At 30.5% G+C, this 21,244-nt stretch overlaps 4 protein-coding genes across 4 annotated transcripts; 2 read left to right on the top strand and 2 right to left on the bottom strand.

The window, feature by feature from the left end:
- Window positions 1-463: 463 nt before the first annotated feature.
- On the bottom strand, window positions 464-3,431 carry LOC127241778 (uncharacterized). Its single transcript, XM_051260987.1, has 6 exons — window positions 3,062-3,431; window positions 2,418-2,518; window positions 1,946-2,043; window positions 1,302-1,510; window positions 1,081-1,123; window positions 464-744 (listed from the first exon to the last, which is right to left on the bottom strand). Exons 1-5 carry the CDS (start codon window positions 3,423-3,425, stop codon window positions 1,086-1,088), a joined length of 810 nt encoding a protein of 269 aa, XP_051116944.1. The 5' UTR covers window positions 3,426-3,431; the 3' UTR covers window positions 464-744; window positions 1,081-1,085.
- Window positions 3,432-10,053: 6,622 nt separating this feature from the next.
- On the top strand, window positions 10,054-11,279 carry LOC127241596 (dof zinc finger protein DOF5.4-like). Its single transcript, XM_051260724.1, has one exon. The coding sequence runs from the start codon at window positions 10,207-10,209 to the stop codon at window positions 11,143-11,145; it is 939 nt and encodes a 312-aa protein (XP_051116681.1). The 5' UTR covers window positions 10,054-10,206; the 3' UTR covers window positions 11,146-11,279.
- Window positions 11,280-15,867: 4,588 nt separating this feature from the next.
- LOC127241876 (protein MICROTUBULE BINDING PROTEIN 2C) lies at window positions 15,868-19,154 on the top strand. Its single transcript, XM_051261132.1, has 5 exons — window positions 15,868-16,202; window positions 16,290-16,352; window positions 17,446-17,787; window positions 18,361-18,579; window positions 18,798-19,154. The coding sequence occupies exons 1-5, from the start codon at window positions 15,978-15,980 to the stop codon at window positions 18,948-18,950; spliced, it is 1,002 nt and encodes a 333-aa protein (XP_051117089.1). The 5' UTR covers window positions 15,868-15,977; the 3' UTR covers window positions 18,951-19,154.
- Window positions 19,155-19,530: 376 nt separating this feature from the next.
- Window positions 19,531-21,086, bottom strand: LOC127241877 (protein BREAKING OF ASYMMETRY IN THE STOMATAL LINEAGE-like). The gene is made up of 4 exons (XM_051261133.1): window positions 20,742-21,086; window positions 20,167-20,531; window positions 19,789-19,967; window positions 19,531-19,678 (listed from the first exon to the last, which is right to left on the bottom strand). Exons 1-4 carry the CDS (start codon window positions 20,818-20,820, stop codon window positions 19,579-19,581), a joined length of 723 nt encoding a protein of 240 aa, XP_051117090.1. The 5' UTR covers window positions 20,821-21,086; the 3' UTR covers window positions 19,531-19,578.
- Between the last annotated feature and the right edge of the window lie 158 nt (window positions 21,087-21,244).

The raw sequence follows: 21,244 nt of genomic DNA, 5'->3' as shown, positions 1-21,244 counted from the left end.
ACTACCCACAATTTCTCGTGAGATATCCCATGTTCGAATTAAATATTTTAAATCTGTTTTTATCGTTTTATGTTCTTGAATATATAAATGGATGGAAATTGGGTCGGGTGAAGCCTAACGGGTCCGGTTTCAGAGCCCCGCGGTATGAACAGGGTCGAATGCAGTTGAAGTGGTTTGGTGGGCATTAAATAATAGTAAAACCCAAAACGGCGCCGAACTCCGTCGTTTCATTATTGACTACGTTTATTCATTTAACATGCTTATATTTTTGTACGTTAATTTTAAATTAAAATAATTCTCTCACCATTCATTTTTGGTTGCCAGTGTGTAAACAATTTCTTATCTTTACCCTAATAAATAATAAATTATTTTTTTATTTTTTATTAATTACTATTTAATAAAATTTTATAATATTCATATCTCAAAATATCATTAATATTTTTTCGTATCCAAACAAAAGGATATATAATTATACCGGATAGAATAAGTACAATATTCTGTATTAAAAAAAATATAACAAAATCTAATGAATGTCTGTCTGTCTGTCATTAAGAGGTAATCACGGAAAAGGAATATTTGTCCAAGTCCATCCTAGACTTTCCACTTATTTTATTTCGACCCCTAATCTCATTCACACACTATTTCCAATTTACACCCAAAATAGATTTCAATTAGTTTCAAACTCACCAGAATGGACACTCTGCACCCAATCCAAGTTTTCACAGCTGCAAATCTTGTCGAGAGCTGAAGGATTGATTTAATAATAAGAATAAGAAATAATAAAAATAAAATAAAATAAAAAAACAATTTTATCAATTATGCAAAATTTCAACAAAATAAAATAAAATAAAATATCACATTCTTCTTCTTACAAAAACTTTCTATTGTTACTAGAATTTTTCTAAATTTTTCAAAATTTCTATCTAGTCGGTGTCTTTTTCAATTAAATTATAAATTTATTATCTTATCGAGCAATTATTTTCAATTAAACCAATTTTTTAGAATACATATGAGCACAACCTCGAGTTCGAGTCTTACCGAGCCATGGTTGATCAGATACAGCTATTGAGCATTGCTTACCTTAGCTATAGTTTGTAGAAATCGTCGTCGAAGCTGCCGTCATCTGACAATCAGAAATCACACAATGTAAGGGTTGAGACAACTACATCAATGCTAAAACAATGGTTAATGGATAATAGTTGGTTAAAAAAAAAAAAAACACCATTTCGAATCGGTGCTAAAATAACATGGATAACGGATAATGTCAGCTCATGAGAAAGTTTAAGGTGCTGATGTTGTACCTGGACTGTCATCGTTGTCATCAAAGTCTCCGAGGAGAAACACATCCAGATCCTTGTCGGAAGAGATTGGCTTCAAGTTATTGCTTGATGTTTTCGAATTCTCATCTGCTTTTCCAAATCTTATATTCGATGAGACTTCATTTGTTTTATTGACTTGAGCTTTTGTAGCTTCCCGAAGCTTAACCTCATCCATGTAGCGCTTTTCGTAACTGTAAAACAAACCATTGTTTACAAATACTTTTGGAATTTTCGGCACTATCATCAATGGTAATTTATTTAAAAAGTATCACATCAAATATTCAATTTTTTACTATTCCCAAAAATTTTAAAAAATACGAAAAGATAAACTTGCACAGAGAAATATAGAAGAAGAGGAATCCCACATCAATCCGATATTTTGAAAACTCTAAACGCTTAAAGGCTCTGATCTCTTTGAGATATTTTTTCAGTTTCTTTACTATGTAATCCTAACGAATTTGTATAAAAATAGACAATTCCATTCACAAAACATATATTCAACCCCTGTTCAAACACAATCTTTTAGTATTATGTAAGAAACCGAATCAAGTTATATACAAAAATGAGCAACTCTTCATGTAAGAGACTAAAACCATAGCCTTTGATTTGGGGAGGATGATACTTACGGCGCAACATAACTGTTAACGAGATTGAAGTACACCCTCCAGAACGTTCTTTCTTTCATCAGTCGAGGGCATAACTGATACCTTAGCTTTGAGATTTCCTGAGGGAAGAAAAAGCATATATAAGGTTTGAAAATGGAGTTTTAAAGCACATTTCACACAGCTCTTTGTATAAACTTGAAGAACAGGTTTGGTGCGCCTGCAGCTAAATTTGATTTCCTAGTTTGAAATGCAACAAACTGAAATGAAGATAAGGGTTGCAAAAATCTATTTTAGCCTTACATGTTTCATGATTTCATCTCAAATAATGTTTGGGAATTAGAGTCGATAAGATCATTGCTCAGATGGGGACAAATGTCCAATTCGAACAACTCTACCTTTGCAATTCCAGCGAAATGAAAAATTGATTTACTGCCAAATTGCTTCCAAGTGGCCATAAACAGGGGCTGATCATAGATATAATATTAATGCTAACCTTCACGGTCGCTACAACAAGCTTGGCATGCTTTTCTTGCCATTCAGTGAGATCTTGCCGGACATTTGCCACCGTAGGAATATCAGCTACCTCTGAATCATCTGCCCACATTTTAAAACAAAAAAAAAAAAAAAAAAAAAAAAACCAAGAAAGTGATAGCACCCAAACATCAGATGTCAAATTGTGTGGACACTAAATGAAAAGTTCGAATTAACACATCCTTTAAGAATGATTAGGTATTCCATCAAGAAGAAATGCATATATTCTGTTAGATAAGTTGTGTTATTATTTGCCATTAGTGCAGCAAAAAATTGTAAAAGTGAGCTACTTAAGAGCAGTGTTAATCTTAGATTGAACTCATTCAATTCCTGTATGATGCTGTTATATTCAATAAGCTAATCGTTATGAACAACAATGCTTCGTCTCCTAGGTTAGATTCCACCATTATCGTTCAGATTAGTCCCAATCATTTCAAGAAACAACGACAATCATCCACTTCACATAATCAGTAATTGGTTCCCAAAGGCATACGCTGATATCAATGAACACAACTCAATTCAATATACATATATATATATGTATGACTGAATGTATATGTAAAGTTAGCTAAAATCAACCATGACTGAAAGCATGGGACAGCATACCTCCCACAGGGAAATTCCTAAACGTATCGGTCGTAATCCCTTGGACAAACTGCCTCAACTCATCCGTGACGCCAAACTTCTCAGGATCAGCAGCAGCCTCGTCATCGCTCTTCTGAACATCAACGAGATCGCTCAGCACCGCCGCCGGAGGAGGTATCTGCACCGCAATCTCATCGGCGCGCTTCAAAGCCTCGGCTGCGAATTCCTTGGACTTCTTGGTCGCCTCAGCGGCCAATTCCTTTGATCGCTTGGAAGCCTCGAATACGACATTGGAAAGATTCGCCGCAGCAAGTCCCTGCGTCAGCGCCTGCGACTTCTTCGCCGCATCCTCTGCGAAACTCCGGGCCGTACGCCAGAAATCCATTGCCGCTCTGCTGCAACGCAGAATCAGAAATTACCATTCAAATTCACAATTAAATACATTAATTAATTAATTATTAATCAATAAAATCTCAGGCATGTTAAAATTTAGGGTCCGATCCCAAAAAAAAAATTGAGGGAAAAATATTAGTATCAATATAATTACAATTTATTTTGATTAAAACTTAATAATTTTAGTTTTATTGTCAATTAATTTTGATTCATTTACAAATTTAATAATTTTGATTCATTTAAAAATTAATAAAAAAATTGATACTTACCGTCTGAATAGATTGAAATTGTTTATAATACTATTAAAATTGATATTTTTTATATTGTGATCAAAATAAATATATTTTAGTTATATCATAATTATTATTGATTTTTTCCTAAAAATGATTTTTCATTTTCATTCTTTCTATATAAAAAATAATTTTTAAAGAAATAAGTAATATGTTTCCCAATATTTTTTCTATATTGTTCTTTTAATACTTAGTATATCCTTCATCGTTTTTATATAACAAGTAATATTTAGATTTCGAAAATTAAATAATGTGATGAGAAAGAAAATTGCAATTTATATTTTATTTGAATTATGTGATGAGATAAAATATATTAATTATTTTTTATTTTGAAATATTGTATGGTATTTAGAACATATCACAATAGAAAATATTGTCGGATATATAAAATGGAAGGAAATAATATATATTCTATTTTTTAAAAAAAATAATCAAAATATAATATTATTTTTGATATTGTCTATTCATTTCTATAACTTATATAAAAATAATAATAACATTTTGACCTTTATGCTAAATTAAAAAATAATTAACATTTTGTGTAAAAAATTTTAACATTTTTGCCTTTACTTTATATGAATTTAATATGAATCGAAAAGTCTGAAATTTGAAATTAATAAATCCAAAATCAAAATTATAAAATTTGAACCAAATCAAAAAATTAGAAATTACATAATATATTTAAAATTGATAAATGTATTACTTTTTGTACTATTTTTTTTAAATATTAAATTATAATTGTGAGTTTTATATTTTTATTGAAATATTATACTTTTATGAAAATATTAAATATATACAATAAAATATATTAATATATATTATATTTCTATTTTTGGATTAATTAGTTTATTATATCTAACTGAATCGATTCAAAAATTTAAAATTTATAGCAGATTAATCCGATCCAATCCAAAAATTTTGAATTAAATTTTAAAATTCGATTCAGTTCAATAAAAATTTGGGAGGTTTGAAGTAGTGAATGAACATTTGAATGAAGGCACTTTGGATCTAATGGGGTGTGTCCTTTATTTTATTTTTTTTAAAAAAAAAAATTTAATAAACACAATTCATGAATATATTTGCACGGCCGTACAAATGTATTTATAATAATTTTTAATTTTTTAAATAATAATAATTTAATAAAATATATAGTTATTTTGTAAAAAATTAAATTTTATACTCGCGCAGTCCCATATTTATATATGAATTTGCTTTTTGCACGAAATTTTAGAAATATTAGTATTATATTGGGATAAAATATAAATAAAGGTAAAAAAGACTAAATTACCTTATTAGTATTGTATGATACAAAGGTAATAGCGTCTGTGTAATATATTATAAATTAGAAGGATATTTGTAATGATAGGTAGATAGTACAATTACTATAAAATAAAATTGACACTTTGTTATGGGACGGACCAAAATAAAAAAAAAAAAAAGATAGATTGTTTAAGGGACGTATGGAGTATAATACAATTAAATAAGAAAAGAATATAAATATTCATTTATGATTAACACAAATTAATACTCAAATTATCCATTTTTAATTTCATAAATTTAATTTAATATACATTTTACATCATTATTCTTTTATCTATCAAATTAATACACATTAAAATCCCCAAAGTCAAACAAACTTACTAACTCAAAAGAACGCAATTTCTCAAAACTACAAAATAATTCAAATTCAAACCAAACTCAAACCAAATTATTTTATTAAACATTATTCTTAATTGATTATAATTTATATTAAACTATATTTTATTTTATTTTTTTATTTTTTTTTAGTGATTTTCAATGTTAGTGGAGGAAAACTAATTTTTCTTTTATATATATATATATATATATACATGTTATCGCACTTAAAGTAAGAAAAGGGTAATGCGGTTAAACTGTAGATCGAAATTTATTATTTTATATTTTTATTTGATCAAATTGATTATTATCATCGATGCACTTACACTACATCTAATATTGTCTTCTTTGATTTATTTACAGGATCATCATGGTAAAAAAAGAGGGCAGATAAAAAGTTGGGATCCGAAGAGACTGTCTAAACATTGCCGAATGATTTGTTGCTACTTTTTTCCGTTCGAGTGATAGATTTGAACTTTTGTTTGTTTGATTATTCTTCCAAATTTTGTTTAGATTTTTTATTTATTTCCAATCTTTTTTTCACGACGTTGGATGCTAAAAATTATTCGTCAAAATTGTCAAATTGAAATGACAAATACAGAGAAGAAGAAAAAACACAAAAAAAGAAAGAAAATGTATAAAAATTCAATTGATTATAATTGTAAATTAAGTTGGTATTTTTATTTTTATAATTTTTCCTTTTTTTTTCTATGTTAACAGTACAAATTTTGCTGCAGTGATATTGTAATTAAATTTTTATATTATTGGGAGATTGATTTTACCATTAAAATTATAAAAGAAAAAATTGTTATTATGTATACGAATAATTATATATATATATATTTTCTTATTACAATGGATTATCCAGTTTTTTTTTTTGTAAATTATAAATTAATAGTTTAAATATTTCTTTCGTAAAAACACGTATATTGTGTGTAATAAAAATACGTATTGTTTGTAAAATTATACTTTCTTTGTTTCATTTGTTTTTTCACTATTTTTATCCATCTATTCAAAATATTTGTTTTCGGTTACAATAAAAAATAATTCAAATACTATTGATTTTTAAAAAAAATATTATTTTTTAAATTTTACAAAAATAAAAATATAAAAATTATTTTAACTAATAATATACTCTATTCGTCTGCCTCTAAGGTCACATTTATGTACTTAACATTAAAAATATCATTATATTTGTATAATTTTTTTATACAAATAGTACTATAAGACACTAATAAAAATATTTTTTTATACAAATAGTATTATAAGACACGAATGAAAGTATTTTTTTAATTTATACTACGTTTTGATATAATAATTAATATTCAAATATCAATATGTATAAAATAAATAAGACCATTTGAGCATTATTTTTATTTTTTAATTCACTGTAAAGAAACTAAAATAATACTACTACAATATTCTATTGAGAGGGAATATATTACTTTAAAAAATTAAGATTAAAAAATAATGTATCAAAACTTACAAAAACATTAGTCATAGTTTTTTGCCCTACCATATTTATATCAAAAAACAAAAAAAACAAACAAACAAAAAACCCACAACATAATTTTGAATTAGGATAAAGAAGGGAGTCCCCCACGAGGGCCATGTGCCTGTCTCCGTTGTCCTTAATGCTTATTAACTACCCAAACTTACAATTATATACGGTGTGTTTGTTTTGTATTTAAATTTAAATAAAAAATAAAAATAAAATTATCGTGAGATATAAAAATTTATATAAATAGCATAAAAATAATAATTGTATGTAATATATAAATTTATTTTTGAGAAATGTGTTAAAAAAATTCTTAAAAAAAAAAAGCAAATATGTGAAGTCCTCCCTCAGTTCCAGTATAATTGAAATATTTTGTAACGGACATCTAATAACGTTTAATAGTTAATAATTGTAAATTATTATATTATTATTGTTGATGCCGATTTTCAACAATAAAAAGTAAAATCCGAAATAGAAATTATCTTCGAATTTAATAAAATAAAATGCCTGAGATTTAAGAATCCTAGACACCGTATCATACATAAATAAACTAGGAAAATAAATATTACAGACTGAAAAAGTAAAATGGTGATCCTCAAAGCCAATTCACTAAATTTGACATCTATTGAAGGTGCTTTCCCATCATAGACCCAAATCCTTTAAATATTCCCTAAAGAAATGTTCTAAACCGTCGTCTGGTCGGTTACAGCAACTGCTATCAACCGCCCACTAATTTCTTCTGACACGTGTCTTAACAGTCTCGCTAACCGCTCCTGCCAATTACAGGACTTAACTGGCTCGACCGACAACCTCTGAACACCTTACCTCCTTAAATGGGCGGCTGACCCATCTGACTACTCATGCCGCCCGCAATACCCCTGGCTCCCTAGACGGACCGCAGGCCAACCAACTCCCTTGAGAACCCCTTAATCAACTGATGGGCCTAACGACGGGCCCACATCTCCTCCTAGTCGCCTTTTCAGACGGATCATAAATCATTATCCGACTGAGAAATCGTCTGGACCATCCACCGACTGAACCTACCGAATAACCCAACAATTGACTAACCGATCAATCCAGATACTAACTGGTCGTTAGACTAAATGACTAATCAGTTGTCCACTCGAGCGACCACCATTCAGTTCCTTCAAACAGCTGAACAACCATTCGTCCAGACGATTCATTGGTTGTCCAATCAAGCGACCACCATCCAGTCCTTTCAAACGGCTGAACAACCATTCGTCCCATTCAGTCCCTTCAAATGGCTGAACAACCATTCGTTCAGATGGTTCATTGGTCGCCCGATCAAGCGACCAACTGACCGCCCTTTCAAGACCAAATGACCGGCCAATCGATCAGCCAATTAACATGTTGCTTAATTAAGCGACCAATTAACAGACTTTTCTTTCAAATGGGCCCTAAAAGCCCACTTTCCTCTTGTCTGACCTCGTATCGACCGTTTCAGCTTTCTTTGTCTGACCTTATCTTGTCCGACCTCTTTATCGGCCGTCTCATCCTTCTTCGCCCAACTTCCTTTTGTTCGACCTCCGTATCGGTCGTCTTATCTTTCTTCGTCCGACTTTCTTTTGTCCAACCTCCGTATCGGCCGTCTCATTTTTCTTCCCCGATTTCCTTTGTTGACCGACCTCTGTGTCGGCCGTTTCATTCTAATCACAGGTTTCTCCAAAAAAAAACTCATTTCTTAATAACACTTGGACCGTTTGGCTTATATTCAGACTCATTTAGGATCCCACTGTCATTAACAGATCCATTCTCGAAAAACTTTGCACATTGATTTTTCTTATTCAACAATTATATTATTTTTTATATGATTAATAATATCGATCATTTTAAAAAAGATGTGAAATTGTAAATGTATGAAAATATATATATTTTTAATTTCCATACTCAAATAAGCTAACGAGGTCAATGAAATATTAATTTAATTTGATATTTCATATGTGAAAATAATAATTTTAAAAATATCTTATTCATTTTTATTTTTTCTTGTTGATGAATAAGCCAAATTGAAATGTACACAATACAAAATGGATGGCAAGTAAATCATAGAACACCCCATTTATGTTTAACTTAAAAAATAAAAACACACTTGAGATTAAAGCCATTTTTTTTTTTCTATGCTTGACGTGGGAACCCAAAGCCGCTACCCAAAAATGCGCGACGAAAAAGTCACACTAAGCGAACCCATGACTTTACGGTCACAAGTCCAACCTCTACGCCACTAGATCATTTCTTACAAGACAAAATTAAAGCCATGTTTGCATGTATTTATGGTGTTTTGAATTAATATTTTTTAAATTTTACGTTTTTTTTTTTCTTTTCTTTTAATGTTTATCAACAAAATTTATTTTATCTTAGATACCATAAATAATATTCATGGATGTCTTTCACATAAATATTTTTAAAATTTTTATTATTATTCTTCATTTTTTATTTTAATATCAAATATATAACTTTTTACTAGTTCTAAAATTTTCAAATCTATTATCTAAAAGGAACTTGTGATATTCCAGAGTTGAGTTGAGTCGAATCGAGTTCAAAAGAATTGATTAAACTATTAACATGTCAATAATATTGACATTTTTTTAAGTTCATTTAAAAAAATTTATACTTAAGCATTTAAAAAATCTTCCAAGAAAATGTTCCTATATTTGACGAACGAAAAAAATATTATATTTACATTTTTAAATAACACAACAAATCATTTACCTTAATCAAGACAATAATTAATCTTTATAATTTTATTAGAAATAATTTAATAATAATAATAGAGTGTAGTACTAACAAACAAAACAAAACTTAAATAGTGAAAACCTAAAAACATAAACACGCGCACTATAATTTGTTGTTGGTCCACGTGGCAGCGTTCAAACCACTCGACACTCAATGATTGGATGATAGAACAAAGAATCGTCGAACAACCTAGACCGTCAGTGATTTTCCCATCGTACACGTGTCCCTGCATGAACAAGGACCGTAGATGAAGACTGCCCCCACCCATGCAAATATCTCCACGAAACGGAATGACTATTTTACCCCTGTCCTCACGCATGGCCGTAGGGGTGTCGTCGTAATATCGCTTCCCCACGTGACGATCAGCGTCACCGGGCGGTTCCGGAGGGCATTTGCGTCATTTCGCAGCGCGTGGAGACGTAGAAATACTTGAAAGTGGAGGACCCGTTTTTAGGGATATTTGTTTGTCAGTGAGATTTGGGGAGAATTTCATTTGAATTTTAGGGTTTGGAAATGTCCAATGGTTTGTAGCGATTTTTTGATTTGATTGGAATTAGAATTGGATTTGGAATTGGATTGATCTGTTTTCAGGCGGAATGCAAGGCATGCACGCCGTCGGCGGCGGCGGCGGCGGGAGGTTTTTCGGTGGCGGAGATAGGCGGTTGCGGCAGCATAACCACCACGGAGCGGTGGCAGCGTTGAAGTGTCCTCGGTGCGACTCGTTCAACACGAAGTTCTGCTACTATAACAACTACAACCTCTCTCAGCCGCGCCATTTCTGTAAGAGCTGCCGGCGTTACTGGACCAAAGGCGGCGTTCTCCGCAACGTTCCGGTAGGAGGAGGCTGCCGGAAAACTAAGCGCGGCAAGCGTAAAACCGACGCAGATGCTCCTTCAGGAGACCGTAGCTCGAACGCGCGGAGTTCGAGCAGCGAGAGCTCCAGCCTCACCGCGGCGACGACGACGGCGATTTCGACGCCGACCTCCGCCTTAGCGGCTGCGGAATACGGTTCGGCTTTAAATAACACGCCGTCGAGCTCAGCCGCAGCTTGTACTTTCTCCGATTCGAGATTCCTCAACGCAAACGTTAACTACGATTTTCCGGTGAATCAGTCGGCGGACCGCCGGATCTTCGCGACCGAGATCGGACGCTTCGTGAACCTACAAGCGACGCCGCCGTCCGCCGCTGCGATGGAGGAGGATTTCGGCGTAGGCAACATTCCGACGACGTCGTACGAGCAGGTACAGAGAGAAAATCAAGCTCCAGGACCGAATAATCCTTCACCGGCCAATGTGACGGCCGCGGCGACGGAAGAGCTAAAGATGCACGAGATTACGGCAGATGTGAGCCACGCCGTCGGACTGACGGCGCTCGATTGGGGAGGCGGCAGCGGCGGCGGAGGAGCTGGACAAAGAAATGGAGGAGATCAGGATGAGGAGCTGTTTGATCTAACGGCTGCCGTTGATCTTGCGTACTGGAGTCAGCCCCAGTGGACGGACGGTGGAGATCAATCCCTTAATTTTCTTTCCCAGTAAAAATAAAATATCCTTTTCAAAATTTTACGATTATATATAAGTATAAATATATTTTTATATATTCAGTTGTAGTTGTGTTTTTATTAACCAATGAAAATTTATAATTATATATATACACAGATATTTCTTTCTTACAGTAACAGTCTGATTTTGGTTGGTGTATCATTTTAGAAACATAGGGGTGATAGTATTATTATTATTATTATTTTTTTTTAAAAAAAATTTTTTTAATAATTTTGAACGTAAATAAAAATTGAGCAGTTGATAAATCCTTCCATCCACAACTTTTCTTTTTTTTTTAAAAAAAAAATGGATAAATTGAATGTATAATAATTATAGCATATTTGTAAATAAATATAATATTCAAATGTATAAATTTTAAAAAATATATAAAAATTATTTGTTGAACATTTTTTATATTTATGTTAAACATATTTGGTGATGCATGAATCCGCAGCATGAGGTCATGACAATGTATAATTTTTCTTACAAAATATTATACTTTTCGTCCCATAACAAAATATTTATTTTTTATTGTATTTATTTTTTTATTTAATATTACAAATACCCTTACAACTTACAATATATTATATAAATGTCATTATTTTTATATCATATAATACTAATAAGATTATTTTAGTCATTTCTATTTTATTCATACTACGTTTTAATATAATATTAATATTTTAAAAATCCTGTGTAAAAAGCAAATGAATACCTAATTATGAAAGAGAGAGAGAGAGTAGTATTAAATTATTTTTAATTATTTTTATTTCAACAGAAGTTTTTATACATATTTTTTTAAATAAATTATTTTATTTTTACAAAGAATAGCAATTCATTAAAATTTTGAAATTAGACTAATGTGTTATCTTGATAATTATATTTCAATTTATACCATTCATTCAATTTCACAGAATTTATGTATAAAATTACAATATCTTTTAACAAAATATAACATCAAAATAATTTTTTATTTTTAAAAAAAAAAATCGACTAAGTCAAACACACCCATAAATATATAGAACTATAGAGTGCATTTACTTCAGAGTGACCAACCAATAATTATTATTATTATTGTGTTGTTGTTGCCTTAATTTTTTTGGTCTAATTCTAACCTAATAAACAATGTAGGGGCCGGTTTTTTATTTTTTGTTAATGCTTTCTTCGTCAAGATGTATATTTATTTTTATTTTATACCTAATTTTAAAAATAATATTCCTTCCGTCCCGCATACCATATCCACATTTTCGTTTCTGTCTGTCCCACTTTTCATATCATTTTTTTTTTAGAATATGATTACACACTTTAATCTCATTTTAAACTTTTTAATTTATTTTTTTATTTTAATTAAACTAATTAGTTATCTTAATATTAATTTATAATTATTTATATTATAGGATAATTATTTTCACTAATACACTCTTAAAATACCGTGTATACAGTGTAGCAGATACGATATGTGAGACGTATGGAGTAGTATTTTAATTAAAATAAATAATTAAAATTTGTGTAAAGAATTATTGTTTACCTTTGGTGTAAAATATAATGTAATAGTAAAATAAAAATATTTGTGTATATCATAGTATTTTGTAAATAATTATTTTAGAATTAGACAATACAAAATAAAAATATATATATTTTAAATAGAATAATATAATATATTTTAAAATTAGATATAGTTATTGTGCTAATTAAGGTAAATTAACATCATACATTCCACAAGTAATAGTGGAAAATATCAAATTGATAAAGTAATATATATATGAAAAAATACTAAAAATATCAAAATTATTGTATATCGTAAATTTTTATATAGTATAATGTTGTACCGAACTTTTTCAATATGGTAACTGCATATCATTGTTGGTATTATATACCATAAATACCATATATGAGATTTTAGTATTCGATATATCGGTATATATCGATAATTTAGTATATTGACGCTGAAATAATTAATTTTTTAAAATATTTTAAAAATTATAATTTTTTTATTTTTATTTTTATAATTTCGATATTTTAACGTAAAATATTATAGTTTGATACCATACATGCAATTCAGTTAGAAATAACTCGATACGGTATATCAATAATACTGGACCATATTATATACCGTACCAAACTTTTTTGTCTATTAAAAAAATATATCGATACCATACCGAAAAAGTTCGTTATACCGAAATTTGGTATTTCGGTATTTTTATGTACAGTATGCGCTATTTCGGTAATTCAGTATTTTTCATCTATAAATTGAGTACACCAAATTATTAGTACAATATCTTAGTACGGTAAAATAGTATATAAAAAATTTTAGTACGGTATATGCGCTATAAATTTGGTATGTAATATAGAACTATTCCTACCGACAATCAAATTCGATAAATTTGATGTATATATTGTTTATAATTAAAATTTTATTATTATGACTGTTAATTGGTATTTAAATTGTTAAAATTATTTAATTCATTTTTTTATTTAATTGATATTGATTTACAAACTTTTTGAAAATAAAATAATTTCAATAAATAAAATATTAAAAATTAAAAAAAATACATTTTATACTTTATTTCAATACTACATCAAATAAAAAATAGTTAAAAATTACATTTTACTACAAATATTAAGTTAACTAACCCAATTTTTTTTAAAAAAAAATTATCGTAATCAAAATTTATTAAACAAAAAGAAAGATGACTATTTTAGCCCATTTGTTCTTTTATTATTTAAAATCAATTTAAATAAATATTCAAATCAATACTTTATTATAAATCAATTTCGGGTGTGTTTTTTTTTGATGAGTTTGAAAAAAATTTGATTTAATTTTGATATAAAAATAATATTTGATAAAATATTTTGTGAAATAAAAAAAATTGTAAACACAAAATTTAAATAATAAAATTTAGAAAAACTGCGGTAAAAAAACGGACCTTTCGTATTACTGTAAAACAAAAGGTAAACATGAGAGGTTGATTACACACTTATTTATATAATAATTCAGATTTGCCGAATATTAATTTGACCTCTAATTTACTCTTGATTAAACATACAAAATAAATTAACGGTCGAGATTAAATTAAATTACTGAATTAGAAAAATTCAGCATAGGATTTGTTTTTTAAAATCTAATTTTATTCTTGTACTGTTCATTTAAAAAATTCTTTAAAACAATTGAACCAAACACTTGTGTTCTTTTATGGGTTTTAGCATAAGTTTTTACTATTATTTTTTTTTCTTTAAAAAAAAAATATAACATCGAACAATTATTATTATTTATATTATATTATAAATTTATTTTATATTCAAAACATCACATCAATATCTATTTATATCACATCAAATAACTATTCAAATTTAACTTTTTATTATTAAAAAATTCAAATAAAAAAAGTAAAACTCAGAGACAAACACACCATGTGTTTTTATGTGATTCCAAACAAAAATAAGTATTATTCATTTTAGTATATTTCTAATAAAAATATAATATTTTATCTAACAAGCTATCAAATTAAAATACTATTTAAATAAAATTTAAATATAATATTTAATTTTAATTCAATTTTAAACCACAATTTTATTATCATTTGAGATATAAAAAATACATCCTCCTTCTCATAACAAAGTATCAATTTTTTCATTTTAGTCGCTCTCGTAACAAAGTATCCATTTCCTTTCTCAGTAACTGCACTATCTACCTAGCATTACAAATAATCTTACAACTATCTGCCTAACATTACAAATACCCTTACAACTTATAATATATTACACAAATATCATTACATTTATATATCACAGATACTAATAAGGTTATTTTAGTCATTTCTACTTTATTCATACTATATCCCAATATAATACTAATATTTCTAAAACTACCGTGCAAAAAACAAATGGATATTTAATTTCGGGACGGAGTAGTATAAATAATATAAAAATAATAAATACTTGTAATATATTAATTGTTTTAAATATTTATATATTTTTTAGAATTGTGGAAGAATAAATCCAAATGTACATAAAAGTTTTTTATAAATTTTGATAATATTTATCTATAATACTCCCTCCGTCCCACTACAGTTGCTTACCATTTTTGTCTGTCACAAAACAATAGTTTTATTTTCATAAATACTCGTATCACCATAAAATTATTCTTATTTTTTCATTATTATTACACAAATGCCACTACTTTTTACACTAATATACTCACAAGAGCAAAAAAAATATTTTACGCATATTTTTTATCAAATATCAATATAATATTAATATTCTTAAAATTTCGTGTCCGGCCCAAACAAGACTATAATTTTGGGATAGAGGGAATATATTTCTTATAAATAAATGGAAAGTTTTAAATATATATTATATTTGTTTATTTTAAAAACAAAAATATAAATTTTTTAATGAAAGCATATGATATAATATTTTTAAAAAATTGAAAACATAATTTTAGTATTATAAAATTTTCAAAACTCCAAAATAGAGCCAATATTTATTCAAAATTTCGTTACCGTTCATCAAAGTTCTGTTAAAAAAAAAAAAAATAAAATCATATTAACTTTTTATTTTTTTAAATATCAAAATTCAATATTTAATTTTTTATTATTTTCAACTAATCTTTCGTCCATTTTCAAATCTTCAAAATTACCAACAAACGGAACTAAACGTTAAAAGGAAAGCCCACACATACTGTCTACGGTATTTCTGAACTTATTTTATTTACCGTTAGGAAAAAAAAAAGAAAAAGAAAAAGAAAAAAAAAAGAGGAAGAAGAAGAAGAAGAAGATAAGCCGCCGATCCCCAATTCCGTTGCTGCAACTGCAATCGAGCGAGGATCCATGGAAAGTAGAGTGTTTGATTCTCAGCAGCAGGAGCATTTGCTGGATTTGCATGATGGCAGTGGTTTCGCCTCGGATCCTAAGACATGGCTCACCGGTGACGACATAAGTCGGACGCTGTCGTCGCTCTCCGACATGGCGGCCTCCGCTTCTGCCACAGGGAATGTCGACCGCGAGCTCTTCAATGATCTAGTGGAGATGGTGCCACTCGTCCAGTCGCTCATTGTAATCGCTTTCCTTTTTTCTTCTGGATTTCAATTTTTTACTGTTAATGAAATTACTGTATACCGATTCTTCAAATTTTGGTTCTAGGAGCGGAAACCGAATTCTTCGTTTACGCGACGGGGTTCTATGGTTTATACTAAGGTTCCGAAGGTAATTTCGTAGCTCAGCTGCTTTTTGGTTTCAAATTTATGGTTCTAGTTTTTGAATAATCTGGGAATGATTCAGATTTCGTTGAACTGTGTTCTACTAAATTGCACGGATTGGGTAATTTCGTTTGAAGAATGCAGTAGTTTGAGTAACTGACCGAACCTATGCGAAAACCTCATTTTAGTGTATTCGTTAAATGTTTTTCTTTTTTTTTTGGTTTTGAATGTGATGTTTTTATTGTTACTGTCTCAACTGTTAATTTTAATTTCAATCTGTTGATCAATTCTATATATTTTCCAGAATTTCTTGTTAGCTTGAAGATTGTAGTACTTGTTTAGCTAAATAAGATCGATTATCAGCTTCTTGAATCTATTAACTGTTTTTTGCTGATTAGTTATATGTCTATCTGTCTGAATTTACTCATTTGCTTCATTATTATTTCACCTAAAAATATCACAGTTTATACTAAGCTAATCTAAGAAGAAGATTGGTTTATATCTTTTTACAATGCTATGTTTGGTTTTTGGATCTGAGGTGGAAAATGGAAGGAAATAAGTGGAAAATTTATGTTTTTGGTTTGTAAGGTAGAGTAAGATAAGTACAATAAGAAAGAAGATTATTAATAGATGCAAGATTTGCTTCCGCGTAAAAATGATAGGAAAAGGAAAGGAAAAAATGAACATAGTTTTCGCTTCATCAATGGGAATTTTGTCAATGTTTTTGCCTCTTCTTCGTTTTTTTTTTTTGTGGGGGGGGGGGGGGGGGGGGGGGGGGAGGGGGGGTTTGGGGGGTTCATTTTATTTTCCTTTGCCCTCAAAAAATGCATGAAACAAACATAGTTTTGTAGATGATACCATCATTGTTGTTAATCAAAGCTTTCAAATCGTAAGAGGGAGTCAAAGAGATGTGATTTTCATCAGAGGGTGATGCTTGCATTTTTGTGTTATGCATTATTTGCTTATAGAAAACAATTATGATCATTAAGTAGAAACTTTGGGGTGCTGTAAATATAGTTGTAGTTTATTTCAATATAACAATTTTCAATATAATATAATTATGACGTTTTTCTTTGATGCTGATGTCGATTTTATTGCAGGCAACTGGAAAAAGTGCTGCAAGCAAAAAAAATAGGGACCGGGGAGACAAGGACCAAAACTACAATGCAGCTAACAATGTGGACGGATGTGCTGAGAATTTCTCAGTCCGGTCTTCAGGTTCCTTGCTCTCTGAAAAGGACAGAGAAGAACTTGTAGCTTTGCGGGATCAAGTAGAGGATCTTAAGAGGCAAATATCAGAAAAAGATGAACTTCTGAAATCTGCTGAACTTGCAAAGAATGAAATGGCTTCCCTTCAAACCAAATTTGATGAATTGACGATTGAAGTGTCTGAAAAGGACTCACTGATCAAGTCCACTCATCAACAGCTGTCTGATTTAAAGGTCTCTTGAAACCCTACTTTTCATTTCCCCCCCTTTAATTGGTACATTGAGTTACCTTTTCTGTGTGTGCTCGTGACATTCGAGCTGAATATCCTCCACATTATCTCAGCATATGCTCTCTGTATGGATTTCGGGTTAGCTCAGTTCTCTCTTCTGCTTTTTCCTGATGCATTTTATATCAATGACACCAAACAGAAATAACCAACGGCTAGAAGGATTGTTTGTTTCTCTCGTCTGGTGATACTTTTACTCTTGAATTAACATTGAGCCCCTTTTTATAAAGCTTTGATTTAGCAAGTGACTAAGAAGTGAATATCTATCTTTCTCATGATTAAATTTGTTTGATATTTGGCGATGGACGGAGGAAAAGTATTGATGCAGTATATATTTTTTTTTATGACGTGGGAATCCGCATCCGCTACCCGAAAGAGTATATTTGAACCTATGAATAGAGGGAAGATGATTGTCTAACAAATCGTTAATGAGATTTTGTCATAGCACACTACACAAATGTTCATCACTGTTCTAAGAATATTCCATACTCATATAGCGTATTTTGATATTTTGTTACAGATAAAACTTGCTGACAAACAAGCTGCTGTGGAGAAATTACAATGGGAGGCCGTAACTTCTAAGTCAAAAGTGGAGAAGCTCCAGGAAGATCTAGACAAAGCACAAGGAGAGATTTCATCTTTCATGCTATTTATTCAAAGCTTGACAAGGAATGATGTCGAGATGTCTCCTGAAGATTATGATGATGTCTCTTATCCACTTGATGATAACAGTGAATTGGTAAATCTTTTTCACCCGCTACAGGCTTCAAACCACCGATCTTATATCAATATATGCTTTTCTTGGTTACCTTAACCATTCTCTTGAGTTTCTGTGAATTGATCTTATTTATACATGTAAATATACTTCTGCTGGTGAAATTTAAATCTTCAGTACCAAGTGAAAAAACTCATTTATATTATTATCTTACGTCAATCTAACTTGACTAAATCGAGCAGGATTATGAAATGGATGTACAGAAGCTAGAAGCTGCAAGAGAAGCTTATATTACTGCTGTGGCCATTGCAAAGGAAAGGCAAAATGAAGAATCGATAGCTGCTGCTGCAAGTGCAAGATTTCATCTCCAGTCCCTCATTGCTTCACAAACCTAATCCCGAGCAAGAGTGATGAACTATTATTAGGTTGCCAGATGCAACACTACTCATTTACCAGTAGCCCACAAATGTAAGGTTGTTTTAAATGATTCTGATGGTTTTTCATTAATGAGTGGTTGTGTGTTCATTATATTCCTAAATGATCTACACTGTCGAATTTATGTTAGTTGGGATCATAATTTAACAACTAGATTTGCATTCTATTTAATCCACTGTGACTTTATGGTATCGTAACTAAGCAGTACCTGCACTCTCTTAATAGAATTTAATTTCGAACTTTTTGCTGACAAAAATAAACAAAAATAAAAAATGGGCTCTGGATAAAACTTTTGTTACTTTTGCTTCTTATCTGCTTCTTTAATATTTTGTAGGTTTTTGTACATACTGCACTTATGCTTCTCTATTTGCCACATGTCGGCCTGCGTTAAGTATTTGCTACTTTTGGCATGCATGTTTTATGTGTGCAATAATTGCCCCTTTTTAGAATAGAAGACAAATGAAATTTGATTGTCGGTTATTGCAAATAACAGAATTCTAGCATATCCAACCACTGTGAGTGAAAGCAATTCTATAATTTCGAAAATTCTATGCAACATTTTTTTTTTTGTCTGTAGATAACAAATAGTTAAAATCTATAACAATGTAGGATGTTGTGAAATTGTTCTTGTTCCAGCTTTTCTGCTCTAGGCATGTGAACGGGGCTTCCTGTCCATTCGGTGCCCACTCTGCATGTAAATTGTAAGCATAAGTTGACCTATCCGATTAATATATTATATGCACAGTATATATATATATATATATGCATATATGTATATTTGGGTTTAAGATTACTTACTCAGGGAAGGTGAAAGAACCTGTGCTGCTGCTGCCCTCGGATTGACTCGAAGCACCGGAATCTAAAGGGTATGTTTTGCTTTCATTTCCTTTGTCTACATGGCTTTCGACGTCTTTTGTTTTTCTGTCTTCATCTGGTGGCCATTTAGTGCACATTTTATTGCTTCCCTTTTCGTCGTGCTATAAGAAAATTAGAGAAACATTTAGGCATGTTTGATCATTTATAAAAATAGCTACTTTTAGGGCGAAATAGTTGAACCTATAGCTTCTGTTTGGTTTTTTTTTGCGATATATTAAACGAAAGGGTCGAAGAAAAATATCTATACATACATACGTACATATATATATATATATATTGAAGGAAAAAGAATGGTCGAACCTTTTTATTGCCCTGTGATGTGTTAGAAGCATCAGCAGTAGTTTTTGTTTCTTCATTGTTTTGTTGACATTCTTCGGATGAATTCTCTTCATCTATCAAGTGCATTTTTCCGTCCTCTCGGAAGCAGAAAACTATGTAATCTTCCTCTGAAAATGCAGCCTCCCTTCGCGCCCTCCCGGCTTTATACCGATGGGAACTTCTCTCGACTGATTCTCCTCCTCCCTCTTCAACATTGCACAATTTCTTGGCATTTGTTGACTCTTTGACACTTCTTTTACACCCGCTTTTCGAGTCGAACACCTTGCTCCCTTTTGAAGTTTGTAGCCTTGGTTTGCTGAGGCAGATGTCGGGTTCTTTATCTGAAACTAAAAGTGCTCGAACAATTAGATACACATATATATAGATAGATAGACTTTTAGATAGATAGACAGACACACACACTTTCTTAGATGATCTAAGAAGGATTCTAATGTCGAAAAAATGAAAGTTTTTTACTCGAGTAGTGAATTCGAGTCCCCGGGGGGGTCGAATTTTCGACGGGGGGCGATAGAATAGTGTTGGATGAGTTAGTGTACCTAAGGGAATATGGCAGAAATGGAAGCAAGAGGCTAAGTCTTTTACTTTCCATGGCACAAACTTGGCGTGGCAATGCATTGTGACTCTGAGCTCATTCTTCTTCACAAGAATCTCTCTGCACTTTTGCTATTATATATCTCTGTGGACAAAAATGATGCTTTTAGAGAGAGAGAGAGAGAGAGAGAGAGAGAGAGAGAGAGAGGGGGAGAGAGTATAAATGGAGGATTTTTAAATTTGAAAAGAAGATAGGAAAAATATTTGTGGGGGCATTTAAAAGGGGGGAGGCATAACGTTCATATGATGTAGTTATTACATGCATTCATGGTATGGGATGAATTTTTGGGGATTTTTGCGTTGCCTATCAAAAACAACTAAAATTATTGATATATATATATGTATGTATGTATGTATAGAGAGAGAGAGGGGGTAGAGAGAGAGAGAGACCATTAATGGGCACTATTTTGAAATTGATAGAGAGTTATGTGTGGCTATTGATGGTTGT

This window comes from Andrographis paniculata, unplaced genomic scaffold, assembly GCF_009805555.1.
Source record: "Andrographis paniculata isolate CXL003 unplaced genomic scaffold, ASM980555v1 Contig83END, whole genome shotgun sequence".
Lineage (NCBI taxonomy): Eukaryota > Viridiplantae > Streptophyta > Magnoliopsida > Lamiales > Acanthaceae > Andrographis > Andrographis paniculata.
Note: the sequence above shows the minus strand (reverse complement) of the source record. Positions and strands in the feature narration are given on the sequence as shown.